This window comes from Symphalangus syndactylus, chromosome 17, assembly GCF_028878055.3.
Source record: "Symphalangus syndactylus isolate Jambi chromosome 17, NHGRI_mSymSyn1-v2.1_pri, whole genome shotgun sequence".
NCBI lineage: Eukaryota > Metazoa > Chordata > Mammalia > Primates > Hylobatidae > Symphalangus > Symphalangus syndactylus.
The window spans coordinates 20,367,812-20,395,741 of record NC_072439.2 but is presented as its reverse complement, the minus strand read 5'-3'; the positions used below and the strand labels follow the sequence as shown (position 1 = coordinate 20,395,741).

At 50.1% G+C, this 27,930-nt stretch overlaps 1 protein-coding gene across 22 annotated transcripts in view; it reads right to left on the bottom strand.

Annotated features, from left to right (window-relative positions):
• Window positions 1-209: 209 nt before the first annotated feature.
• The window catches only part of POU2F2 (POU class 2 homeobox 2), a 75,103-nt gene continuing 47,382 nt past the window's right edge, over window positions 210-27,930 (bottom strand). For 8 of the 22 annotated variants that reach the window (XM_063620933.1, XM_055250319.2, XM_063620939.1 and 5 more), the window contains 10 exons: window positions 14,095-14,200; window positions 13,906-13,997; window positions 10,146-10,307; window positions 9,852-9,993; window positions 9,609-9,757; window positions 9,350-9,526; window positions 7,890-7,956; window positions 6,135-6,336; window positions 5,933-6,006; window positions 210-5,657 (listed from right to left, as the gene is read on the bottom strand). In XM_063620933.1, coding sequence (XP_063477003.1) covers window positions 5,317-5,657; window positions 5,933-6,006; window positions 6,135-6,336; window positions 7,890-7,956; window positions 9,350-9,526; window positions 9,609-9,757; window positions 9,852-9,993; window positions 10,146-10,307; window positions 13,906-13,997; window positions 14,095-14,200 — 1,512 coding nt within the window. In that variant the 3' untranslated portion in view covers window positions 210-5,316. Of the gene's footprint in view, window positions 5,658-5,932; window positions 6,007-6,130; window positions 6,337-7,889; window positions 7,957-9,349; window positions 9,527-9,608; window positions 9,758-9,851; window positions 9,994-10,145; window positions 10,308-13,905; window positions 13,998-14,094; window positions 14,201-27,930 lie in introns of those variants that run through there. The other 14 variants (XM_055250322.2, XM_063620936.1, XM_055250320.2 and 11 more) reach the window with 7 other exon arrangements.

The window sequence follows — 27,930 nt, the reverse complement described above, 5'->3', positions numbered from 1 at the left end:
GCTAGGACTAGACAACAAGCACACGCCACCATGCCCAGTTGAGTTTTTGGGGCTGTTTTAGAGAAGAGTTCTATGTTGCCCAGACTGAACATTCACTATTGGAACAGAAGTAAAACCCTCGCCTCCCCAGCATACAGATCTCCAACCCCACACCCTGATTTCTTCACCACTCTTCCCAGGACAGAGAGGAGACCAAGGGAGAGCAGGCATCATTTCTCTCTGTACAGTTTTTAATTTTTTATTTTTTGATGTTTGTTGTTCCGATGAATGACACACTCAAGTTACAAAAATGGGGCCTTAAAAGAAGCACATTGTACAATGAACAAGCAGATTGGAGTTAAGAACACTGAAACGCTAACCCGCTACCACGAGAAGAGACAGGGTGGGGGTACAGGAAGGGAAGGAAGGGGCTACCAACACAGGGGTCAGACGGAACTGAAAGGGAGGCTAACTTGGTGAGGATGGAGGAAAGGCAGGTCTACTCCAGGGCTGATTTCTGGATGCCGGTTCTTGGGCACCCTTGCCTTGTACTTGCCACCCCCTCCAACTTCACCCACCCGAACTCCAACCTGGTCATTCTGGGCAGTGAAAGACACCCACACCAGAACGGGCTGGGCCAATCAGGTCTTTACGAAGTAGGGTGGTCACCTTGCCCTAGTGCAGCCCTGGATTTGGAAGGTGATGGTGGCAGCAGTGGGACAAGAGGCCAGAAAGGAGTTGAAAGTTTGGGCCCCTGTTCTTCCCAAAGACTTCTCGCCCTTTCCCCACCCTGCCATTATCCAAAGGCCCTCTACGAGTTGCCGAGAGAGGCCCCCAGTCACCCTGCAATTATATAAATAAATAAATAGCCCCTGGGTTTGGGGGACGTGTTGGGGGAGGGGCAGCAAGGTTAGAGGACAGGAAAGAGAGGAAGGGGAGGGTGGCAGAAGGGAGGGGTCACAGACATAGTAAATAGTTGTCTCCGTCCCAGCAACACTTCTCTCTGGATTTTTCTCTCCTTTTGTTTGTTTAACAAGGAGCTAACAATTCAAGGACAAATACTTAAAAATATACATTATTTTTTCTTTGTTTCCGCCTTTGTCATCGTCGTCTTGCTTTGGAGACTGCTGAGGTCAAAGTTTAAACCGCATGAAGGACCTGCGGCTTGGAGTTTTTGTGGTTTTTTTTAATTTTTATTTTTAAATTTTTTTCACTTTTTTTTCCAACATACAAAAAGGTAGCGGAGTTGTCTGTGGGTTTTTTTTTTTTTTAATGGTTAAATCTTTGGTTTGTTTCTTTTTTCTCTTGGAGGCCTTTATCTCTCGCACTTGCCTTTCCCACTCAGAGACCAGTGGGGGCCCGTGTGTCTCAATCTTGCTGTCTGTCTCACTCTCTCACTCAGGTCCCCCTACCCTGGGCTAGAGGAAGAGAGAGGCACCCTGGTATTCGGGTGGGTTAGAAAAACTAGTCAGGTCAACAGGTCACCCTGACTTGGCTAGTCCCTTGCCAGATCTCCCCAGGGCTTGGAGAGCCCGTCATGGCCTTCTCCAGGGAGATGGATAGAAAACTCATATCCTTCCCCTCCTCCTGATCTCAGCCCCAACTCCTATTGGGGCTTGGGTTCCCCATCCCTACCCACCCCCACACACACACCCACCCCACCCCCCAGAAGAGAACAGAGAGAGGTGGTTTAGTTACTGGCATCAATTTTTTTTTTTTTGGCACAATGAAAAGGCCCACCATTAGGATAGACCCAGTCTCTGTCCCTCCCTTAAGTAGGAGGTCAGGGTTGGGGAGAAGAGAAATTCAGAGGGCTCCCCACTGCTCCAACCCACTCATCTCTCTTTCTAGCCCAGGCCCTTGGCCCCCAACCTTGGACATCTAACCTAGCCCATAGCCTAGCCTGGGGTTTCCCTGCCCATCCCCCACATAAAGCTCCCCAGCCCTCCAACTCTCTCGCTCACACACAGACACACGGACACAGGCTCTGTACAGACCACAAAATAAAAACGATGAGATAGTTTTGTTTCCCGGAGTCGAGACAGGGGACCAGAGTGGAAGGGGCAGATGGGGGTGGGGGGCATGAATTCCCCCATCACCTTCCCAACCTTGGCTCCCTCCAGCCCCCAGCCCCTTGCCCTGGCTGGCCCCCAGCCAACGATATTTGGTTTCCTTTTTTTAACATTAAAGTTCTATGAGGTATTTGGTGCCTTATCTCGAGTCCTCGGGGGAGGGGGGCCCAGCGGGGAGACCTGGGGCTCACCTGCCCCTCCCTCCCTCCTACCCCCTTCCCAATATTTGGTTTCACAGCTGTAGTTAAAGCTTGGGATTTGGTTATTTTTCCCCCTCCCAGGAATTTTCTTTTTTCTTGTTTTTCTTTTCCTAGGCGTGAGGGTTGGATGGGGAGGGTCCGCAGCACCCCCGGCTGCACAGGGGTCCCTCCACCAACGTCAGGGCATCTGCCCCATGCTCCTCCTCTCCTCTTTACCCCACTCCCACATACTGGGGTGGGGAGAGGTCCCAGGTGGTGGGACTTGATGGGGAGGAAGCAGGATGAAGTGGGTGGTGGTGAGTCCTGGATTTTCTTTCCTTTTTTTTTTTTTCCTTTTTGGTCTAGAATCATAGTTTTTGTTTGAGTCATCTCCACCATGCCTTCCATGCTGCCTGTCTTCTCGGAGGGGGTTTTTGGTTGTAATTCCTTTCATTTTGCTCTGCTCAAATGTCCTTCCTATTTGGTCAGGAGCCCTTGGGCCCCTCTCCACCCTTGGGCTGGGGCCCAAGCCCTCTTGCCAGTCCCTTCTCTCTTCAGGAAATAAACATGGACAAACTCAGAGGTAGGGTAAGGGCAGGGAGTCGTTCAGCAGAGATGCTTACATTCCGGCGAGGATGGGTAGACGAGGTGCCAGGCCCCATCGTGCCAGGGGTGGGAGGGGCGGCTACTTCACCACTGCCCGGACAAGGCACCCAGAGGCCCCTGCAATGGCCGAGTGTCTGCTGCCTCCGTCGCCCAGCCCAACAGTTTCATTTCCCAGGTGGGAGAAGGGAGACAAGGAAAAAAGAGAACGCTGAGGCCTGGAGCTCCATCTGCCTCTCCTCAGAGTGTCCGGCAGAAAGTGGAAGCTGCCCAGGCCAAAGCCCTGCGGTCTCAGGGCTCTCCCCTCTCTCTGCTCCTGCCCAACGAGGGGCGGGGGCCACACTACGGCTATCAGGCCCCACCCTGATTTCAATGGCTCGTGTCCTTCACTGCAACACTTTGGTTTGAGGAGAGACCCAGAAAGAACAAGATTGAGAGAGGAGAGAGGAGAGCAAAGGGAGAGAGAGGAGATAGGAAGGAGGAGAGGAGAGAGGAAGGGGGGGAGGAGAGAGGTCAGACAAAAGAGAACCGAAAAAGAAATCAAAGGAGGAATCAAACCACCCAAAAGTTGTTAAGTTTTCCTTCATCTGTTCTTTTTGCTTTCTTACTCCTTTCTTTCCTGTCTTTTTTTTAAAGCTTTTTCAGTTGATTTGGGAGGGGAGTTTGGGGCTCTTCACCCCTGTCCCTGACACCCTCTCTCAGCCCCGCCCACCCGCTTCCATCTGCCCTGGCCGAGGGACAGGCCCTGCCCCAGCCGCCCCCTCCGGCTTTCCCAAAGACGACGTCCATGAGGTATTTGTGAAGAGAAAGAAGCATCCGTCCTTCCGTCCGCCTTGGGAAACAAGGGCCTGGACCGCCGGTGCAGGGGCTTGGCTCCGCCTCGCGGTTCCGTCTTATTCTTGAAGAGTCCTCATCTTCTTTCCCTTTTATATATATATATATATATACGTATATATATATATAAATTCTTTTTTTCTAGTTTAAATTTATTGTTTGTTTGTTTCTGTTTTTTTGGTTTTTGGTTCAAAACTTTGTTGGCCTCCACAATAGCAGGAGGGCAGGGTGGCTCCCAGTGGTGTCTCTCCTCTGTCCGTCGTCAGTGGAGACGTGTCCGGGGCTGGTCAAACACAGGGTCCAGCCAAGACTTGTAGAGGTCTCCTGGGAGTGGTGGCCACCACCACGCCCTCTCAGATGGGGACCACAGGCTGTGGCACTGTCCCCACCACATGGACCCTGATGGGGATGCCATCTTGAGGAACCCCACCACTGGGGTGTGTGCGTGTGTGCATGTGGGGGGAGGGAGAGGCATTCGCCAGTACCAGAGGGGCACAGGGTGGGAAAAGCGAGGTGAGTTCTCTTTTTGGTTTCTGGTTAATGTCAAAGAACGTGAAGGATCCCACGGATAGGCACTGGAATATGAATTTTTTTTTTTTCAGGGAAACAGACAGGATGGAAAAAGACAACTGAATGCCCTCAACTGAATGTCTTCATCCCCTCTTGCCTGAAACTTCCACCTTCCCACAGGCTGGGGAGGGAGTCTATTCCAGAGCAGAGGAGGGTGACAGGGTTGAGGAGGGACTTGTGAGAGCTAGAACTTGGCAAAATGGCCTAGCCTACCCTTCAAAGGGGAAAAGAGGGAGGAACAGGGGATGAAAAGTTGTCCGCAGGCCTTCCCTTGAACTCTCCCCTGGCTGGGGGGAGGGAGGAGGTTAAAGCAAGACCCCCTGCCCAGGTGGGGAGAGCTGGGGGCCAGGGGAGAAGGGGACACATGGTAGGGACACATTCTGTTGAGTACAATGCTAAAAATTCTGTACATCCTTTGGATGAAGCTACTGAATATTTGGTGTAAGGTTGTTCAGGCCCTTTCTCTTTCACCTTCTGGAAAAGAACATTTGGTGGGTGGTGCTAAGCCCCAGCCCATCTGCACAGGCTGTGCCCTGTCTTCGCTGGCCCAGGGCTGGGGGCCGGAACTAAGAAGCTGGCATCTTCTCTTTTTCCTTCTGTAGCCCCCACGGGGGAGGCAGGGTTGGGGGTTGGTCCCACAGCCAGGGCTCGGTGGCATGAGGTCTGACCTGCTGGAGGCTTCTCCGCCCCTGGCTGGGGTTTTTATTTGGCGTCGTAGCAGTGAGGGTGAGCACACTGAGGTCTGGCTCGCGACTGGTTTTTTGGTTTGTTTGATTTTGTGGGTTTTTTTTTTTTTTTTTTTGGTTTGGTTTTGGTTTTTTGTTTGTTTGTTTTTCACCTCTGGTTCCTTTGGGGCAGCTGGTTTCTGTTGTGATTATTTTTGGTTTTCTCTTTTGTTGGTTAGTTTCTTTCTTTTTTTTTTTTTTTTTTTTTGGTTGGTTTGTTTTTTTGGTCTTTCCTCCCTTGTCACTCCTGCTCCGAGGACCCTCTGTGTCCCCACCACTGGCCTCCTCGCCCTCTTCCCAGGCAAGGGACCAAGGCAGGGATCAGAGGAATGGGAGGGGAGGCATGGCTGGCCCTCACTCAGGTTTGGACCCTGCCTCGGGCCCCCCGGGACCTCCAGGGGTCTGTGCTGCCGTGTCGCTGCAAGTGGAGGAGGAGGAGGAGGAGGATGAGGATGAAGAGGATGAGGAGGACAGGCCAGGAGACTTGCTGGAGATGGAGGCTGCCACGGCCGCAGCCGCTGCTGAGACCAGGCCCACACCAGGTGGGGTGCTGAGCAGGGGCAGCCCAGCATGGTTCAAGAAGAGCGGCGAGGTCACCAGGCCGGGGCTCCCCGGGGCTGCGCCGGCTGCCCCCAGCACCAGATTCCCGCTGCCATCAAGGCTGGTAAGGGGCAGGGTTCCACCAGAGGCCAGGGCTGGCAGGGAGAGAGAGAGGCTGGGCTGGGGGCACGCCGGGCCAGGGGAGACCTTTGCCTTCCAGCGTCCTGCCCAGAGTGCCCCCCATCTCCCCATCGGTCCCACTGACCCCCATCAGCACCCCTCACACCTTCCCCAAAGGTGAGATGGGTATGAAGAGGCAAGCAATGCAGTGAGCAGGGGCGGGATGGCATGGCTGGAGCAGCAATGGCAGGGCTCGAGGCCCCAGAGGATAGGGCTGGTGACGATGGGTGTGACATGAGGCAGCACGCACCTTGGATAGTGGCCAAAGGGTTGTTGCTCATGAGGGCTGGACTCAGCCCGGAGCTCAACCCCACCATTGTGCTTCTGCAAGAGGCAAAGCAGAGGCATTAGCAGGGGCAGGGACCTGCCAACATAACTGGGGTGCAGCTCCCCACCCTAGAAGCAGCAGCAACCCTGCTTCTCCCCACAGCTTCCCACCTACACCCACTTACCCCGTGCTGGGGTTCAGGCCTGACAAGCCGATAGCCGAGTGGGTGCCTTGAGGGCTGGGGTTTGTGCTGTTGGTGGTGGCCGGGGGTGGGGGAGTGACAGAGGGGATGGAATTGAGGGGGGGCGCAGCCCCGCCCCCGCCCCCACCCCCTCCAGCTGTCCGGCTGGGGTGGAGCGTCCCCACAGCTGAGGATAAGGTAGTAACTGCCAGAGAGAGACAGAAAGATGGGGTCTTCAGCTTCCACTCGTCCCCCACTGAGGAACCTGGGGTCAGCTCCTACTTGTCCTCCCGCCCAGCTCACGCAGCATCTCCTCAGTCAGAACAGCCTTAGACCTCCCTGCCCTCTCTTCCCAGAGTCATTTCCCTGTGCCTCTGCCATGGTGACCCCTGTTATAACAATGGAAGTCAGAGCAGCTGCTTCCTGCTGAGCCCTGGCACTCTAGACTCCCTGCCACGAACCACTTTTTTACCGACTAGAAACGGGGACGCCCAGGAGACAAAGCCCTATGGCTCCCTCTAGGGGCTGGGGAGGGGCGAAGGGTGCCAGGCACACTGCCACAGCCGAAGGATGGGCAACCTGGCAGGGGCTGAGGGCCCAGACTCAGCCAGACTGCTGGGGTAGAAACTCGTGGCTCTGTCTCATCCCAGCAGTGCCCTTGGGTGAGCGCCTTAACCTCTCTGACCTTCAGATCCCTTGCCTGGAAAATGGGGATAATAATAGAACCTATCTCATAAAATGAGTTTGAGAATTAAGTCAGTCAATGCAGTTTAGAAAGAGCTTAGTACAGTGCCAGGCAAGCACTTACTACTTTATAAATCTCCACTTACTATTTTCTAGCCTGGGGAGGGGCAATATGTTGTTTTATGTGTATATATATATATATTATGTGTATATATATTATGTATATATGTATATTATGTGTGTGTGTGTGTATATATATATTTTTTTTTTTTTTTGAGATGGAATCTCACTCTGTCACCAGGCTAGAGTGCAGTGGTGTGATCTCAGTTCACTGCAACCTCCTCCTTCCGGATTCAAGTGATTCTCCTGCCTCAGCTTCCCGAGTAGCTGGGATTACAGACACACGCCACCACGCCCAGATAATTTTTGTATTTTTAGTAGAGACAGGGCTTCCCATGTTGGCCAGGCTAGTCTCGAACTCCTGATCTCAGGTGATCTGCCTGCCTTGGCCTCCCAAAGAGCTGGGATTATAGGCATGAGCCACTACACCCAGCCAATTTTATATTATTATTATATATATGGTGTATAACCATACATATAAACCTGCTGTGTCGCAGGAAGAGGGAGGGGAACTCTGGGTACAAGACTATGTATGTATGCATGTATGTGTGTATGTGTACATACACATACACTCTTACATACATGTATTTATATCTTTTTACGTATTACACATTCATAATAATTTTATAAAAACTGAGGCTTAGAAGGATAAAGTAAGCACTGGAATTCACACAGCTTAAAAATGACAGAGGCCAGGCACAAAACTCAAGTGCCTCACCTTTTACCAGGCCCATGCTTTTCTCATAGGAAATCGTAAAGCAGATTAAAGCTGAGTTGCTCCTGCAGAGGAGGGGTGAGTCCTGCCCTCTTCCCACTGTCTCTCCCATTCCCCCACCCACACTCCCCGGGCCCAGTCTTGAGGCCCATGGACACCCAGAGCCACTTGGGAACCTCAGGCTCCAGCCTGTGCCACATCCTCCCAGTCCCCCCTCACCATTTTCTGCCCTCCCTGACCTGTTGTGCTCAGACTGCTGGAAGCTTGGGACATCGGTAAGGTCCCCGCGCCCCCTTGGGGTGTGACCTGAGGAGAGAAGAAAGGAGGTATGGTTAGCCACTGTCTGCCAGCAGCCCCTGTGATGCTTCCTGCAGGACCCCACTCCTCTGTCCCAGGATGGGGGCAGGGGGCTTTGGCACAAGGCTGCATTTGTATTATTCCATGTGCTTTCTTCACACTTGCCCTAGCTGATCCTGAGCCACAAGCAGGAAGGGCTAATTCTCCATTGAGAACACTCCCCACCTCTCTTCTGACACCGCCCCATCTGGCTAGTCTCTGCAGGGTTGCGTCTTGTCCAAAGTGACTGCACCGGAAGAGTGGCTGCTCTACATGCTCCTGCTATTGTTGGTTCTGCAAAACTAAAACTCTTTTCCCTGGACAAGCAAACACCACCCTTTTACCAGTGGGGTTGGCAAGCAATGCAGGAGAGACTGTTGAAAGTGACCCAGGCAGGGAAAGAGCGGATCTAAAGTGCGAGGCTAAATGGATGCATATCTTTGCATCAGGGTGTTGAGATGTCATATTACTTGATTTTCTGGGACCATCCACCAGCTTCCTTCTTGGCCGCCCCACCTCCAGTCTCACCTTTGCATCAGCCCCAGAAACCTCACTAAATGTAACTCTCTCCTTCCCCAGCTCAAAACCACTCCTTACCTCCTCACTGCCCATGGTTCAAGTTCCAGCTCTTCACTGTAAAACTTGGGGTACATGCCCCCATTCCTTCCGCAACCTCATTCATATAAACTGCAGCACCAACCATACTAAATTGCACTGGAGTTTCTCAAATTGGGCTGGGCACACCCTGGCTTCTAGGCCTTAGTACACACTGGTCCAGGAAGGCTCTTTGCCTTCTTGTGGCTGGCTAACTCTCCCGTGTCCTTTAGAACTCAGTTCAGACAGTGCCTCCTTCACACCAGTGGGGGTGGGGGCTCCTCTCTGGAGCATCACAGCTCTTTCCAGAAATGGAAATAAAGGGATGGGATAAAGGATGTCCCAGCTGTGTCTGATATCAAGTGGGCCTGTGTATAGCTATGGACCTGAGAGTACGCCCATGGGTGTGACAATTTCCCTGAATGGCAAATAAGTGCCTCTCCCTGCCTCCGTGTGGTTGTGAGCCTGTGTGTTCTAACCTGGACCACGTCCCAGGACATATATCCCTTCCTGTGTAGCTATGGCACTGTGACAACTCTGTGTCTGGCTATGTCGGTGCGTATCTAGGGGTGCTTGTATCCCCCACCTAAGACCACAGTTCCCTGGAAACTGTCCCTGTGTGACTGTGCCCATCTACATGATGGCCTGTCTCCAAGAGTGACTCTTCTTGCCTCTGTTCTAGGCTCTGTGGACAACCAGGCAGGGTGGGCTTCACACAGGTGCCTGCGGAGCTCTGTGGTCTCCCACCCCCCAGGTGGGCTCTTGGTACCATATGGGGGCTGTAGCTGGCCGGCTTCCCCGGGCTGGGCAGCATGGGGGCTGCACTGCAGGGGTTGATGCGTTTCTCCTTCTGGCGCCGGTTGCAGAACCAGACGCGGATCACTTCCTTCTCCATGTGCAGCTGCTCGGCGATCAGCAGGATCTCCTCTGAGGTAGGCTTCTGGTTCTGCAGGCAGAGGACTCGTTAGCCCGGGGCCCACAGCCCGCCACCCCTCAGGTGAGGGCCACCCAGGAGAGGGGGGCCTCACCGCTAGAAAACTCTTCTCTAAGGCGAAGCGGACGTTTGTCTCGATGCTGGTCCTCTTCTTGCGTCTCCGGCCGGGCAGCCCGTCGAAACCCAGGCTGGGGCTGCTCAGCTGGTTGGGGCTGGGCAGGCTTGAGTCCACAGACATAGTCTCTGTACGCCGGGGGAGACATGAGCATGAGAAGGCGCCTCCCGCGGCCACCGGCCACTGCCCGCCCCCTACGCGGGAACCCCAGCCTAGTCCCACCTGCGTCGTTGAGCCACTTCTCCAGGAGGGGCTTGAGTTTGCACATGTTCTTGAAGCTCAGGTTGAGGGCCTCGAAGCGGGAAATGGTCGTCTGGCTGAAGTCGTTGCCGTAGAGCTTGCCCATGGCTAGGCCTACATCACCCTGGGCCAGTGGGGCGGGGAAGGGGCGGAGGTCAGGGTGGGGCCTTCCGGCACTGGGCCCACTCCGCCCACCCACTGGCCACGCCCCTCGCGGCCTCTATCAACTGGCCACGCCCCCACGCCCACCGCCCAGCCTGCAAGGTGCCTCCAGACCTGCGTGAAGCCCAGCTTGATGCGGCGTTGCTTGAAGGTGCGGGCGAATTGCTCCAGCTCCTCCAGATCACTGGGCTCTTCGGGGTGGGATGGTGGCTCCAAGCATTTAGGGGGCTGCGGGTGCGAGAGGTGCGGGTCGGGCAGCGTAGGGCGGGTCACGGCCTGGTGGGGTGGGCAGGTGGGTGGGATGCAGGGCGGAGGACCAGGATGGGGCTCAGCGATGGGTGCACAGTCCTCCTCCCGCCCTCTTCGCCCCTGCGTTCCATCCGCCGCCTGCAGACTCCCCCCGCCTTCCTCCACAAGCACTGTCAATCCCTTTAAAGGTCCCTCCACATGCACTGTTAATCCCTTTAAAGGTCCGACTCTGCTGCCCTACATGGGTTTCCTCATTGCCTGGGACTCTCTGCACTGTCCCTTCACGCCTGCAAACTCCCAGAAGGGGCAGCCAGCTTTTGGTGCCAGGGCTGTTTCCCTGGAGCCGGAGGCAGTGGTTCATCCTCATCTCAACCTGGGAATCAAGGACTGGCCCTGCCACCAAATCACTGCTTAGCCTAGGCCTCACTTTCCCCCTCTGCAGGATGGGAACAATCATTGCCGTTCTGTCTACCCAATGGGGCTGTTGAGAGAATCGGGTTAAAAATGAGTAGGTCGTGCAGACCCATGGACTGTACAATGCCAAGAGTGAATCCTAATGTCAACTATGAACTTTGGGTAATAGTGATGTGTCAATGTAGGTTCATCAGCTGTTACACTTGTACCACTCTGGTTGGGGATGTAGATAATGCGGGAAGCTGTGCATGTGTGGGGCAGAGATAGATGGGATATCTCTATATCTTCCACTCAGTTTTGCTGTGAATCTAAAACAGCTCTTAAGAAATTAAGTCCTAAGCAATGAGTAGATTGCAAATAAAGTAAAAGTTAAAAAAAAAAAAAAAGGACTGGGAGGGCAATTAGGGAGATTTACAAAAAAGCAACAGCTCTATCTGGGATTCTTCATTGCCCTAAAAATAAAGGATATGAAGCAGGTGGTGGGTACAGGGATGTTTGTCACTCAGGTCCTTGATCCATTATTCTCCAAAATGCTGGGGCAGATGTTTAGGAATTTTTTTTTTTTTTTTTTTTTTTTTTTGAGATGGAGTTTCACCCTTGTTGCCTAGGCTGGAATGCAATGGTGTGATCTTGGCTCATCATAACCTCTGCCTCCTGGGTTCAAGTGATTCTCCTGCCTCAGCCTCCCAAGTAGCTGGGATTATAGGCATACGCCACCACACCTGGCTAATTTTGTATTTTTAGTAGAGATGGGGTTTCTTCATGTTGGTCAGGCTGGTCTTGAACTCCTGACCTCAGGTGATCCACCTGCTTTGGCCTCCCAAAGTGCTGGGATTACAGGGGTGACCACTGTGCCCCACCTTTTTTTTTGTATAAATTTAAGGACAGCCGGGTGCAATAGCTCACACCTGTAATCCCAATACTTTAGGAAGCCAAAGTGGGAGGATCGCTTGAGCACAGGAATTTGAGACTAGCCTGGGCAACATGGTGAAACCCTATCTCTACAAAAATTTTAAAAATTAACCAAGCATGTGGGGTGTGACTGTAGTATCAGCTACTCAGGAGGGATGGGGACTACTTCACTTGAGCCCAGGAGGCTGGGGCTGCAGTAAGCTGTGATCACACCACTGCACTCCAGCCTGGGTGACAGAGTAAGACCCTGTCTCAAACAAAAAACAAAATGTTAAGAGGTACAAGTGCAATTTTGTTACACAAATGTATTGGGTAGTGATGAGGCGTAGGCTTTTAGTGTATCCATCACCCAAACAGTGTACATTGTACCCATTAAGTAATTTCTTTTTTATTGTTTTTTGCTTTTTTTTTTTTTTTTTTTTTTTTTTTTGAGACGGAGTCTGGCTCTGTCGCCCAGGCTGGAGTGCAGTGGCGTGATCTCGACTCACTGCAAGCTCCGCCTCCCGGGTTCACGCCATTCTCCTGCCTCAGCCTCTCCGAGTAGCTGGGACTACAGGCGCCCACCACCACGCCCGGCTAATTTTTTTGTATTTTTAGTAGAGACGGGGTTTCACCGTGGTCTCTATCTCCTGACCTTGTGATCCGCCTGCCTCGGCCTCCCAAAATGCTGGGATTACAAGCGTGAGCCACCACACCCGGCCTCCATTAAGTAATTTCTCATCATCCACCTATTCTCACCCCTCTCAGGTTTTGTTGTTGTTTTAGAGACCAGTCTCGCTATGTTGCCCAGGCTGGCCTCAAACTCCTAGGCTCAAGTGATCCTCTTGCCTCAGGTTCACAAGGAGCTGAGAATATAGGCATGCACCACCGTGCCTGTTTCAGTTTTCAGAAAACCTACATAGGCAGCCAGGCACAGTGGCTCATGCCTGTAATCCCAGCACTTTAGGAGTCTGAGGCAGGTGGATCACCTGAAGTCAGGAGTTCAAGACCAGCCTGGCCAACATGGTGAAACCCCATCTCTACTAAAAATACAAAAATTAGCTGGGTGTGGTGGTGCATGCCTGTAATCCCAGCTACTTGGGAGGCTGAGGCAGGAGAATCGCTTGAACCTGGGAGGCAGAGGGTGCAGTGAACTGATATTGAGCCGCTGCACTCCAGCCTGGGCAACACAGCAAGACTCCATCTCAAAAAAAAAAAAAAAAAAAAAAACAGAAAAAAAGAAAGCCTACATAGGATGTATATCATAGATAATGTGGCCTGCCCCCCCCGACCAGGGTCAAGGATATTACTCCATAATCAGATACAGTAACAGTTTTGCAGCAGCAAAAATGCCATACCAAGAGGGACAAAGAAAAGTCATACACTGGCTTATATCCTGGCAGGGCAGGTTTTGCAGTCAAACGAGTTCTCATGCCAATGGTGCAAGAACAATTTGACTTTCTGAGCATTTGGGATTTCAGAACTGCAGTTAAGACCTGTATTAGTCTCTAATCTCTTCAGTCAGTCTTGAAATAGTTCACATATATTTTTTTAAAGGGCTATAAAAAAATGGGTAGAAAAAAACTTTGAAATTCATTTAAAGGTAGTGAAAATTATCATTAAAGTCTAGAACTCAGGCAGCAAACTGAAAGAAAGGCCTTGGGGTCCAGGTGCCAAGGTGGCCTGGAGAGCTGGCACCCTAAGGGGCCTCTGCTCCTTCCAGTGGCCAAGCCAACTGCTCACTGCGCCAAGCCACCACATAGACACAGTTACAGCCCTACCAGATTTTCTGGTTTATCAAGAGGAGCTGGAAATGTGGTGCTTTCTGGGAATTTAGTTGACAACAGCCAAATAAAAGACACCTGTGGGCCTTGTTTTCGGTCTCCAGTCTGGGAAGTGGATGTGAAATAATTACCTAACGAATGCCTTGTTCAGAGAATCCTCTGTTGCAGTGCTGGAAGAGGCCCGAGGCATTTGTAACCTAAAGGCTCACAACCCCCTGCAATTTTGTGTGTTTTTACACATGAGCATTTTGGGGGAATGGGGATCAGATCTAAATCTTTCATCATATTCTCAAAGGAGCCCATGTGCTTGAAAGGGTTAAGAACCATTTGTCTGGGCCAGCTCCCGTCATTCTATAGAGGAAGAGGCTGACCCAAACAGGGAGATGGGCTTGCCTGAGGTCTCACAGCAAATCACTGGCAGAGTGTGGCTGGGTCAAATGGAAAGGAGACTCTCACTCACCCCCCGCCCCCGTTTACCCAGCTTTCAGCAGGCCTTGCTGCTGGCCTGGCCTGGTGCACTCAATGGACAGTCTCACCTGTGTGGGAAGCCCGGCCCGGGGCTGGGAGGTCAGAAGAGCTCCCTGGGTTTGCTGAGGTAGCTGGAATAGATTTGGTGTCGGTAGCAGGCCTGGAGAGACAAGGGGAAACACACAGGGTGAGGGGGAGGGGAAGGTGAGGAAGTTCTGTGGAGGCATCAGAGAGGCCATCTGGGGTGGGGGCCTTACCTGGCTGGCTCTGCTGGGCCTGCGGTAGCAGGAACTGAGCAGGTGGCTGGAGGTGGTGGCCTGGCACAAGCACCAGCTGCTGGAGCTGGAGGAGCTGCTGTATGTCCTGGCAGGGAGCGGGGTGGACAGAAAGACAGCCTGAGTCCTGGCTGGGTTTCATCCTCTCTGCATCACCTGAACCCTGAGGGGCTGAAACCAGGAAGCGGCTCCACATGGCGATTTGGCACTGGGCAGTGAGGGATCATCCCCTCGGACTCTGAATGGCATCCCTGAGCTAAGGGCACCCAGAGGCTTCTACCATGGGGTACCAGAGAGTCCCAACTGGGCAGTCCTGGGAGGGCTCACTCTTTATTTACCCTTTCTTTCTTTCTTTTTTTTTTTTTTTGAGACAGAGTCTTGCTCTGTTGCCCAGGCTGGAGTGCAGTGGCGTGATCTCAGCTCACTACAAGCTCCGCCTCCCGGGTTCACGCCATTCTCCTGCATCAGCCTCCCGAGTAGCTGGGACTACAGGTGCCTGCCACCACGCCCGGCTAATTTTTTGTATTTTTAGTAGAGACGGTTTCACCATGATAGCCAGGATGGTCTCAATCTCCTGACCTCGTGATCTGCCCGCCTCGGCCTCCCAAAGTGCTGGGATTACAGGCGTGAGCCACCGCTCCCGGCTACCCTTTCTTTCTTGATGAAATATTTGCCTTGTTTTAACATTTCCGCAGAACAAATAGAATCATTTAAAAATGTAAGCCAGGCTGGGTGTGGTGACTCATGCCTGTAATCCCAGCAATTTGGGAGGCCGAGGCAGGCGGACACACCTGAGGCCAGGCGTTTAAGACCAGCCTGGCCAACATGGCAAAATCCCATCTCTACTAAAAATACAAAATTAGCCTGGTGTGGTGGTACACGCCTGTAGTCCCAGCTACTCCAGAGGCTGATGCAGGAGAATTGCTTGAACCTGGGAGGCATAAGTTGCAGTGAGCTGAGATCACGCCCCTTCACTCCAACCTGGATGACAGAGCGAGACTCTGTCTCAAAAATAAATAAATAAATAAATAAATAAATAAATAAATAATAAAATTGTAAACCAGACCAGGTCTTTCCTCCTTTAAAAATACTCCTGACCAGGCACGGTGGCTCACACCTGTAATCCCAGCAATTTGGGAGGCCGAGGCAGGCAGATCACGAGGTCAGGAGATCGAGACCATCCTGGCTAACACAGTGAAACCCTGTCTCTACTAAAAATACAAACAATTAGCCAGGCGTGGTGGCACACACTTGTAGTCCCAGCTACTAGGGAGGCTGAGGCAGGAGAATCGCTTGAACCCAGAGGCGGAGATTGCAATGGGCTGAGATCATGCCACTGTGTCTCTGCACTCCAGCCTGGGTGACAGAGCAAGACTCTGTCTCAAAAAACAAAACAAACAAACAAAAAACCCTCCCAAGGCAAATGATTTCATGTCTGGAATTAGCTTTAAAATACTCCAGCAAGTAGTGTAAATTAGTACAACCACTTCGGGAAGCTCTTTAGCACTGTTATAGGTTGCAGTGTCTCCCCCGACTCCCTGCCACCCCCCAAAAAGATATGTTGGAATCCTAACCCCCAGAACCTCAGAGATTAACCTTATTTGGAGATAGGGTCTTTGGCAGATGATCAAGTTAAAATGAGGTCATTAGGGTGGGCTGTAATCCTATATGACTTGTGTCCTTATAAAAAGGTCAAATTTGGACATAGACATGGATAACAGGAAGATGATGTGAAGAGACACAGGGAAAAGACAGCCACCTGCAAGCCAAGGAGAGAGGCCTAAACAGATCTCTCCCTCACAGCCCTCAGAAGGGACAGATCCTTCCCTCACAACCCTGCTGACAGCTTGATTTCTGACTTCCACCCTCCAGAATTGTCAGGCAATATATTTCTCTCAAGTCACCCAGTTTGTGGTTCTTTGTTTTGGCAGCCCTAGCAAACTAATATAGGCGCTATCTAAGAAAGCTGGCCGGGCTTGGTGGCTCATGCCTGTAATCCCAGCACTTTGGGAGGCCGAGGCGGGAGGATCACGAGGTCAGCAGTTTGAGACCAGCCTGGCCAACATAGTGGAGCCCCATCTCTACTAAAAATACAAAAAATTAGCTGGGCGTGGTGGTGGGCGCCTCTAATCCCAGCTGCTTGGGAGGCTGAGGCAGGAGAATCGCTTGAAGCTGGGAGGCGGAGGTTGCAGTGAGTTCAGATTGCTCCACTGCACTCCAGCTCGGGCAACAGTGCGAGACTCCATCTAAAATAAATAAATAAATAAATAAATAATAAGAAAGCTGAACATACACCACCCTTATGACCCAGCAACTCCACTCCTGCATGTAACCCACCATACATGTGTATGTGTTTACCACAAGACGTGTACTACAATGTTCACGTGGACCATCTGAAATAGGCAGGACTTGAAGATAGCCCAAGCGCGCACGACAGTAGAATGGGTAAGAAACTGTTTCAGTGGAAGCTACAGCAACGAGAATGAGCAGTCCACAAGTCACGGTTACATGCCACAACATAGACTTCCCAAACATAATCAGTGAGAGAGCTAGTCATGACAGAGAACATCCTGTACGATTCTAATGGTTGAAGTTTGGGGAGTAAAGACTGAAAAGGGACACCAGGGGGCTTCTGGGAGCTGGCCACATTATTTCTAGATCTGGGTACCAGTTCCATGGGAGTGCTCATAGCTGTATACCTATGATTTGTGCACCTTTATATATGCATTATATTTTAATAAAAGTATTTTTTAAGACAGGGCCAGGCACAGTGGTATGTGCTTGTAATCCCAGCACCTTGGGTGGTTGAGGCAGGAGGACTGCTTGAGGCCAGGAGTCCAAGACCAGCCTGGGCAACATAGTGAGACCCCCATCTCAAAAAAAAAAAAAATCTTGTTTGTATAGTGGTGAGTAAAAAATAAAGTAAAATAAAGGGAAAAAAGGGGGGATGAGGTAGGGAAAGAGGGAGAGGAAAAAAAATCCAATCCTCCACCCACCAAAAAAAGTGAGTTTAGATGAAATCCTATTTGCCAATAGGACTGGCAAAATGTTGACATCTATTGAGCTTGGTGAAGAGTATGACATAATTCTCTACTTTTACGTTTAAACATTTCTGAAAGAAAAAGCAAAACCGCCTTACACACACAATCCAATGGCTTCTCATAGCCCTCAACAATGCAAACAAAACCCCTCACCTGCCTACAAGTCCCTTTATACTGAGGCCTGTGCTCATCTCCCACCGCCCTCTCCCTCCTTGGCTGTGCTCCAGCCATTTAGCCCTTTTCTGTTTTTTTTTTTTCAAATGCACCAAGCATGTTCCTGCCTCAGGGCCTTTACACATGCTGTTCCCTCTACTGGGCAGTTCTACTTCTGACACTAATGCCTGGGTCCTAACACAAAGTCACCCTCTCAGAGGTGCCCTCTGACCACCCAGTCTACACCAGCCCCCGGCCCGGCCTCCCCTTATCACCCCATTTCATCTCCCTCAGAAGGCTTATCACCATCTCCAGGCATCGCTCCTCCTGTTTACTTATTCATGACATGCCCCTCTCACTGGAACATCAGCTCCATGAGAGCATGATCTTGACTGTTTCAGTCATCGCTGTATCCTCGGTGCCTAGAACAGCACCTGGCACCCAGTAGGTGTTCCACATAGATATGTTAATGAACCAAGACTGATGCTTCATCATTTACTTGGCAAATTTTATGTAGAGTTGAAAGCTATAACATGTCACTTACAATTTTTTTCCTTCTGGGAAATTGTGGGGGTTGGCACATGCCCCTCAATTCTTCCCAATGCTATTATTCTAAAGACCAATTTGATGTGCCAAGAAGTGAACAAACTGGGAAAATATATAAGCAATTCAACAGAAGGGGCTCATTTCTTTCTTTTTTTTTTTTGAGATGGAGTCTCGCTCTGTTGCCCAGTCTGGAGTGCAGTGGCACCATCTCGGCTCACTGCAAGCTCCGCCTCCTGGGTTCATGCCATTCTCCTGCCTCAGCCTCCCAAGTAGCTGGGACTACAGGCGCCCGCCACCACGCCTGGCTAATTTTTTTGTATTTTTAGTAGAGACAGGGTTTCACCATGTTAGCCAAGATGGTCTCGATCTCCTGACCTTGTGATCCGCCCACTTAGTCCTCCCAAAGTGCTGGGATTACAGGCGTGAGCCACCCCGCCCAGCCCAGAAGGGGCTCATTTCTTTAATATACAAAGAGTGATTTTGCAAATAACTCTATATAATTAAAAAAGAAGAAGAAAAAAATAGTGATTACAAATCCATAAGTAAAAAACTGACAACCCAGTAGTAATGTGGCTGACAGACAGGTCTGGAGAGTGCCCAGTGAAATAAATGTGAACAGCTCTGGATGGAAATAGATTGACTTGCAATAAGATAAACACGACTGCAATTGCACTGAGATATCATTTTTACCTCTCAGATCACCAAATATAAAAATAGTGTGTAATACTACATTGGGGAGTGTGGGGAAACACACATTCTTATACATGCTGGTGAGAGGGTGATTTGGCAATGTCTGTCAAAATTACAACTGCACACAGCCTTCAACTCAGCCATTCCACTGCTAGAAATTTATCTATTCTCACTCTAGAAGGCTGGGAATAGCCTTCTAGAGAGGTGAAAAATTACCTCTCTAGAAGGCTATTCCTAGCAACAAGTGGCATTCTGGCAAAAGAGTAGAAGGTAGCTGAGCATGCAGCAAGACAGGACGGGTTGGATGAATGAGGGTAGAGCTCTACAGTGGAATACTATGCAGTCATCAACAAGAATGAGGAGTCTCTTTGTGTCCTGATATGGAACAATCTGCAGGATGTCCTGCTGAGTGGAAAGCTCAAGAGGCAGAACAGAGGGTATGAGGTGGTACTGATTGTGTCACACACACAAAAAAAGAATATATCTGGATATTTGCTTGGGTATGCATAGCTGATGTCTGGAAAACCATACCAGAAGGCCACACTGTAAATCCATCCATACCTCTGGGATTTGAAACACGTACCTGGCCTGAGTAAATAAATATCCCAGTGTCTCACCCACACCCCCCCAAACAGTCACTGCTGATCAACATCCCTGCTTTTCGACAGCTCAGCGCTATTCCCTGACCCCCTGGGGGTGCCTCTGCTTATTCCGCGTATGGCAGTGGGCTGGGTACTCCTGTGCTCCTGACCTCTCTCACTCTTGCTGCTAATCATCTCAGAATCTAGCTTAAGGGTTCTGAAGTCCTAGCACTCTATCCTGTGAAACAATGTCCACCCTGCCTTCCCTTTCCTAGCTACCCCAGCCCAGTAACACCTCCATGGTCACCTCCCTCCAGATGTGGATCAACTGTGAAGCCCTAGCATGACTCTCAGTGAAAATTCCCCTTTCCTCCAGAAGCCTAGGGAGGTGTCTGTGGGTTTCATTCTGAATCATCAGAGAGAGGAAAGAATGGGGAAAGTGCATCCCAGTTTGCAGAAGGTCTCATGGTGAGAAGTTCAGATGGGAAACATTTAACCACATCCCTGTCTAGTTTCTCAGACCAGAGACTTAGGGGTCAGCCTTAATCCCTCCTTCTCTTCCTCTCCCCATCCATCCAATCCATCTGCAAGTCCTCCCAGTTCCCTCTACATCTCTTCCTGTCCACAGTGAATGTCCTGGTCCAAACCACCATCCTTCTACCCCAGACCATCCATTCGCCCCCAGGCAGGCAGAGAGGGGTCTAAAACAATAGAGTTCTAAACATTTTTGTGCCCTGAATTCTTCAGCATCCGAAAAAAAAAAAAAACCCATTGCCCTCTTCTCAGAATTAAAAACACATAACATATGATATATGAGATCTTTCTTTCTTTCTTTCTCTTTCTTTCTTTCTTTCTTTCTTTTTCTTTCTTTCTTTTTCTTCCTTTTCTTTCTTTCTTTCTTTTTCTTTCTTTTCTTTCTTTCCCTTCTCTCTCTCTGTTTCTTTCTTTTTTTGAGACGAGATGGAGTCTCCCTCTGTCACCGTGGCTGGAGTACAGTGGCTCCATCTTGGCTCACTGCAACCTCTGCCTCCCGGGTTCAAGCAATTATCCTGCCTCAGACTTCCAAGTAGCTGAGGCTACAGGGCACCCACCATGCCCATGCCCAGCTAATTTTTGTATTTTTAGTAGAGAAGGGGTTTCACCGTGTTGGCTAGGCTGGTCTCAAACTCCCAACCTCAGATGATCCACCCACCTCGTCCTCTCAAAGTACTGGGGTCACAGGTGTGAGCCACCATGCCCAGCCAGATATATAGAATTTCAAATGAAATCAATCACATAGAATTATAGTCATCATCACTAGGGACTCCAAAGGGAGGGAGGAGGGCAAGGGCTGAAAAACTTCCTACTGGGTACTATGTTCACTATCTGGGTGACAGGAAAAATTATACCCCAAATCTCAGCATCCATGCAATATAACCCTTGTAACATACCTACACATGTATCCCTGAATCTAAAATAAAAACTAGCTGGACACAGTGGCTCATGCCTATAATTCCAGCACTTTGGGAGGCTAGATGTGAGAATCTTTTGAGCCCAAGAGTTTGAGACCAGCCTAGGCAAGATGGCAAGAGCCTGTCTCTATAAAAAAAAAAAAAAAAAAAAAGAAGGAGGAGGAGGAGGAGGAGAAGGAGGAGGAAGAGGAGGAGGAAGAAGAGGAGGAGGAGGAGGAGAAGGAGGGGGAGGGGGAGGGGGAGGGGGGGAGAAGGAGGGGAGGAGGACAAGGAGGGGGAGGGGGAGGAGGACGAGGAGGGGGAGGGGGAGGAAGGGGAGGAGGGGGAGGGGAGGAGAGGAAGGAGGGGGAGGAGGGGGAGGAGGGGGAGGAGGGGGAGGAGGGGGAGGAGGGGGAGGAGGGGAGGAGGAGGAGGAGGAGAAGGAGAAGAAGGAGAAGGAAAATTAGCCAGGCATGGTGGTGCATGCCTGTGGTCCCAGCTACTCGGGATGCTGAGGTGGGAGGATCCCTTGAACCCAAGAGTTTGAGGTGGCAGTATGCTATGAACACACCATGGCACTGAAGCCTAAGCAACAAAGGGAGACACCCGTCTCCAAAAAACAAAATAAAATAAAATAAAATTAAATTAATTAATTAAAATTTGGCTGGGTGCGATGGCTAATGCCTGTAATCCCAGCATTTTGGGAGGCCAAGGCGGGCGAATCACTTGAGGTCAGGAGTTCGAGACCAGCCTGGCCAACATGGTGAAACCCCATCTCTACCAAAAAATACAGACAAAAATTAGCCAGGTGTGGTGGCGGGCACCTGTAGTTGCAGCTACACAGGAGGCTGAGGAAGGAGAATCACTTGAACCCAGGAGGCAGAGGTTTCAGTGAGCTGAGATCACGCCACTGCACTCCAGCTGAGCAACAGAGTGAGACTCCGTCTCAAAAAAAAATTAATTAAAATTTTAAAAAATATAGTCATGAAACATATTTTGAGTGGTCATATAATCATTTATGGGTTTCTTTATTAGCACATTAAGTAACAAGATCCAGCAATAGATCTGATGACTACTGTAATTTCAAAGCAATCATGAGTGAAAACAGTATTTTGAGAGATCTGCAACAACTATAAGAGAATTTGAAAATCTGCGTGCATTCTCTTGGTGGCAAAGTCTGAGTACAGCTAATACTACTGTTGTCTGTTGTCTATGTTCATGATAGAGGGACATGCTATGGTTTGGTCAGAAGATAGTAAAAATTGAGATGTAATTTTTTTCCCATCCAAGTTCACGGACTCTGAATTCTATGCACACACTCTTCTAGGGGTGGTCTATGGAGTCCAAGTCCCTGTTCTAAAATATAAATTAAGCCATAAGGCCTCTACTGATTTTCATCACATTTGTGGTATAATCCAGATCCAGGCCATGGCCCTGCATGGCCTGCCCACCACCCCCGCTTGCCTAGGAGAGGCAAGGAAGGAGTCCTTGCCTCACACAACTCTAACTCCCTAACTCTGATCCAGCCCCACTGGTCTCCTTCCTGTTACTGAACCCACAAAGAAGTCCCCACCTCAGTACCTTTGCTATACCCTTTCTAGAGCTACACAGAGGTGGTCCCTCCTCATCATTTAAGTCTCCATCAAACGCCCCCTCCTCAGAGAGGCCTTCTCTGGCCACATGCTCTTATGAAGTCTTCCTTTTCCTCCAACACTCTCTATTACGCTCTTTTCTTTCCTTCATAGCAATTATCTGCTTCCTGCCTATCTCCCCAATTACAGCGGGTGTCAGCTCCAAGAGGGCACAGACTTATCTACCTCATTCCCTGCTATATCCTCCCCCAGAAAGGCACTTGGGCATGGTGATATTCACTAAATATTTGCCAACTAAAGGAATGAAAGAAGGGGAGAAAGATGGTGGGGCATGATGGCTCACACCTATGGTTCCAGCACTTTGGGAGGCTGAGACAGGTGGAATGCTTGAGCCCAGGAGTTCCAGACCAGTCTGGGCAACATGACGGGGTCTCTATAAAAAATCCGGGCATGGTGGCACGTGCCTGTAGTCCCAGCTACTCGGGAGACTGAGGTGGGAGGATGGCCTGACCCTAGGTGGTCGAGGCTGCAGTGAGCCATGGTCACGCCACTGCACTCCAGCCTGGGTGACACAGCGAGACCCTGTCTCAAAATAAAACAAAGAAAAAAAAAATGAAAGAAAGGAGAGAAGATAAGATTCTGGGTGAACAGGAACAGTAAGTTGGCTCAGGACTAGGGTAAGCCGGCAGGAGGCGCCATTTCTCCACAATCCAGCAGCAGCATGGCCATCTGAAGCCACTTGAGGGAGTGTTACGTCCGAGTCAGAGCACACGGGTCAGAGCACACAAGTCAGAGGGTGGAGAAGTTATAGTAAGTGGAGACAGGCCAGAGAAAAGACCTTGGCTGGCATATTTCGTGGATCAGCTGCTCTGTCCCTAAGCTTTAAGGAAACCTAGCACAAGAGCTAGCATGCCTGTGAAAGCTGAGAAGGGACGGTACCGATTCTTGCTCATTGCTGTATTTTGATCACCTATGCAGGAGCCTCATAGGTGATCAATACATTTTCAATGAATGAATGAGGTGAAACCTCAGGACAGACTGGCAGTACTTTGCCATAGCTGGGACTTTGGCTATGACTGGGGGCAGAAAGATCGATATGTGGATTACAGGATACATGGGTGAATTGCCCACTTTCCCACCAGGGCTCAGTTCCACCTGGGGGGGAAGAGAAAGCCATGACAGTGAACTTGAGAAGGCTGGGCCCCAGAGCTGGCCGGCTGCAACGGCCCAGGTGCTGCACCTCACTCCAGTGCACAGGCCAGACGGCCCATCCCCCATGGCCTCTCGCACCCCCATTAGGGGCCTCCACACAAGCTCTGGCAGCCACTATGACTGGAAGGGTGTTGGCACATGAGTTGACATTACTTTGCCATCCCTGATATGGCAAATTGTGACCAGTTCTGGATCTTTCCTTTCTAAGACAAGTGAAGTCCAGAGTAGGGGAGAACAGGAAGGAGTGGGGTCTGGGAACTATGTAAACTATATCGTGATAGATTGTGTTCAAAATGAGGAGGGGAGGATGGATGGGGAAAGGGAAGGCGGAGAATGGACACAGAGTTTCAGTGAGATAACAGGAATACATTCTGGTGTTCTACTGCACAGTGACTACTGCTAATAATGTACTGTATATTTCAAAATATCAAAGAGAGAGTTTCAGTTTTAGTTTTTGTTTTTGTTTTTTAAGAGACAGGGTCTTGCTGTTACCCAGGCTGGAGTGCAGTGCGTGATTATAGCTCACTGCAGCCTTGAACTCCTGGGCTCAGGCCACCCTCCCGCTTCAGACTCCCAAGTAGCTGGGATTACACTGCGCCACTGTGTCTGGCAAGAAGAGTACTTTAAATGTTTTCACCACGAAGAAATGATAAATATTTGAGGTGATAGGTATGCTAATTAGCCTGATTTGATCATTCTACAATATATACCTGTATCAAAACATCATATTGTACCCCATAAATATATACAATGATTATTTGCTACTTAAAAATAAAATAAAACTCAGCTGGATGCAGTGACTCATGCTTATAATCCCTGCACTTTGGGAGGCTGAGGTGGGAGGATCACTTGAGGCCAGAAGTTCAAGACCAGCTGGGCAACATAGTGAAACCCCATCTCCACAAACTTTTTTTTTTTTTACTTATCCAGATATGATGGCGCGTGCCTGTAGTCTCAGCTGCTCAGGAGGCTGAGGTGGGAGGAATGCTTCAGCCAGGAGGTCGAGGTTGCAGTGAGTTATGATGGCGCCACCGCACCTCACTGCAGTGAGTTATGATGGCGATAGAGCAAGACCTCGTCTCTAAAAAAATGAATAACTACATAAATAAAATAAAACTTAAAATTAAAATGAGGTCAGGCTTTCTGACACTCTGAGTAATCTCAGTCTGTCTGGTGGTGGGACACACTGCCTGGGAAGGGAGTGGGTGCCTGCCATGGAAGCCACCTGGGTGAAAATCCCCACCTGGCAACAACAGTGACAAGGAAATGCCTAACCTAGGGGAAGGTTAGACTAGTGGGGTGCAAGGGTTCCTTCCAGCTTGGAAACTCGGGGGTTTGAGCCTTAGCCCTCTCACCTGCTTCTTGCTGTGTGCCTGGGGGAAGCCACTTTCCCTCTGGGCCTCAGCCTCCTTAACTGTCCAGGATCACGATGCAAGTTGTTATGGAGAGACCTGGGCCTTGGAGCCCAGAATCCTGACTGCCCCTCACACACCTCAGGCCGTTCCTTACCCTCTTTAAGCCTCAGTTTCCTCAGGTGACACCACAATAAGTCTTACTTCATGGAGCTGTTAAAGGAATTAAATGAGACAATATGTGTAGAATGGTTTAGCCTGATTCCTCTTCACTTAATTGGTCCTTCATAAATGGCAGTCATTATGACTGAGTCATTTCTCTCTCAGGGCCTCAGTTTTCTTATCTGTAAAATGGGGATAATAATGTCTAATTCTTCACTGGGTTGTTCTGAGGCCTGAGTAATATTATCTAGAAAGCATTTTGGAAATTACAACATATCCCTCAAAATGAGCATTTGCTACCATTGCCCACCTCATGTCACCACACTTGAATGTGAGCTCTTGAGGGTGGGAACCCAATCTGGCTGAGTCCTTCCTTCCTTCTATCTGTCCATCTATCCTTCCTTCCTTTTCTTTCTTTCTCTCTTTCTTTGGAGACAGGGTCTTACTCTATCTCCCAGGCTGGAGTGTCATGGTGCAATCACAGCTCACTGCCATCTTGACCTCCCATGCTCAAGCGATCCTCCTGCCTCAGCCTCTCAAGTAGCTTGGGGGCTATGGGCATGCATCACCACACCTGGTTAATATATATATATATATATATATATTTTTTTTTTTTTTTTTTTTGAGACGGAGTCTCGCTCTGTCGCCCAGGCTGGAGTGCAGTGGCACAATCTCGGCTCACTGCAAGCTCCGCCTAATATATATTTTTTTAAGATATGGGGTCTCTCTATGTTGCCCAGGCTAGTCTTGAACTCGCCTCAAGCCGTCCTCCTGCTTTGGCCTCCTAAAGTGTTGCGATTATAGGCATACGCCACTGTGCCTGGCCAAATTTATTCTCTTCCTGACAACTAACAACTTCCAGCTCCTGCCCACATACTCTGCTGAGCTTCAGCCTCAAATATGCATCTACTTAGTTGGTGTTCCCATGTGGATGATTAATAGACTCTTCAAACCCTAACACGTCCAAAATGAAACTGCTGGCTCTCTACCCCAGCCTTCCAAAACATCCCATTCCTCCCATCTTCCCTAACTCAGGAAACCACGTCATTACCACCGAGCTGCTGAAGCCAAAATCCTAGGAGTCATCCTTGACCTATCCAATCAATACAAAATAGCAACCAGGACCCCCATCCTCACCCTCCTGGCTCAAGCCACCCTCATGTCCCATCTGTATGCCTTCAAGGACTTCCTACTGGGCTCTCGTTTCTACTCCTATCCCCTGCAGTCCATTCTACGATTAGTACAGTCACTCCACTAGGGCAAGTTCTAAAGATGGGAGTAGGGGCAGAGGAGTGGCCGTTCTCCAGTGTGGGTTCTTCTCTGGACCCCCAGCAGCTGGCCCTGTGACATGGAACCCAGGAAGTTGTGGAGATCAGGGCAGAACACCACAAACAGAGAACGATTCAACAGGGAGAAAAAAATACCTACATATGGACTGCATGTTACATCACATGCTACCTTATGCTAAAATTCCAGGACAGACAGGCAACAGCAGATCCCAACCCAGGAACCAGTGGGAACAACTGGCATGCCTGGGCCAGGCTCCTGGACTCCAAGGCCCTGTGGATGAACTGACCACACACCTCCAGGTGGGCAGTTTTGACTGGCCTGGTACCCACTGCCCCTTCTTCAACTTATTCAAGCAGCAGAACCCATCTCTTTCAGGGGTTACACTTTCCCATCCTCAAGTCACGAGGTCCAGGTAGGGCTGACCTTGCCTTCTCTGGGGTCGAGGGCAAGGACACAAATCTAGCCAGGGGACGTGTTTTTGTTTGTTTTATTGAGACAGAGTCTCACTCTGTTGCCCAGGCTGGAGTGCAATGGCACAATCTTGGCCCATTGCAGCCTCCACCTTCTGGGTTCAAGCAATTCTCTTGCCTCAGCCACCCAAGTAGCTAGGATTACATGCGCATGCCACCATGGCCGGCTAATTTTTGTACTTTTAGTAGAGACGGGGTTTTACCATGTTGGCCAGACTGGTCTTGAACTCCTGACCTCAAGTGATCCGCCCACCTCGGCCTCCCAGAGTGCTGGAATTACAGGCCTGAGCCACCCCGCCTGGCCCAGAGGACATATTTTATCTCCCTGGGCAGGATAGCTACAAGTCTGGAAATGCTGACACCCATTTTACCTGCCCTACAACGAAACAGGGAGACAGACCCCTGGAGCTGGGCCTGATATTCCAGACCAGGCCTTTTCAGTGATCTGAGCCAAATATTCCTGAGTGTTCTTCAGCCACCTGGACTTGGGCTTTGGCTCCTCCCTCCCAGCTCATCCATCCCTATTTGTGCCACTACAGCCTGCCCTGTTTTCTCACTTTGCACTTGCCATTCCCACAGCCTGGAAGCCCCTTCCCAGCAAACTCCTTCCCATTCCCCTGAGTTCAGATCCCACCTCCTCCTGAAAGCCTGGACAGATGTGGGTCCTGATTCCATCAGACACACATTACATTTCTCTTCCCCCATTCCCATCACACTCAGTTGGTTTCTTTGGGAAACTTTCACTTGCTAGGTCCTAGCAGCCTAAAAGATTTTGTCAAGCTTTATTGCCATGGTCCTATTAGGAAAATAGGAATTTTTCCCCCTCTTCTCCAATACAAAATGATGTTTTAACTGTTAACGTAAGTTTTCAATCAATGCCTGCCCCTACCCCAGACATTCTGAAATACTTCCTTGGAGAGATATCTTTCCTATCCTTGATTGAAAATCTGCCGCAAAACATCCCTCATTGATTCGGTAAATATCCACACAGCCCCCTCGGTAGAAGGCATCACACTGAGTAATGGACAGACAAATTATAAAACTGTACTATAATTGCCCCTTCGTCTGTACAAGCTAGGAGATTGCAGGGAAGGATCCTGCCAAACTGTTTAACCAGCATTACTTTGGAAGCTGACATCAGAGGGCTGGAAAGGGGGCTTTTCCTTGGTACTTTATATAATTTCAAAGGGATAGCATTTATGAGTGTTTTTTACTCTCTTTCCTGGGCTTCTTAGTATCTTTCAAGTGAAACATTTCTTAGTGGCTCACTGATGTGCTTGCTCTACTGCAGGATGGGGA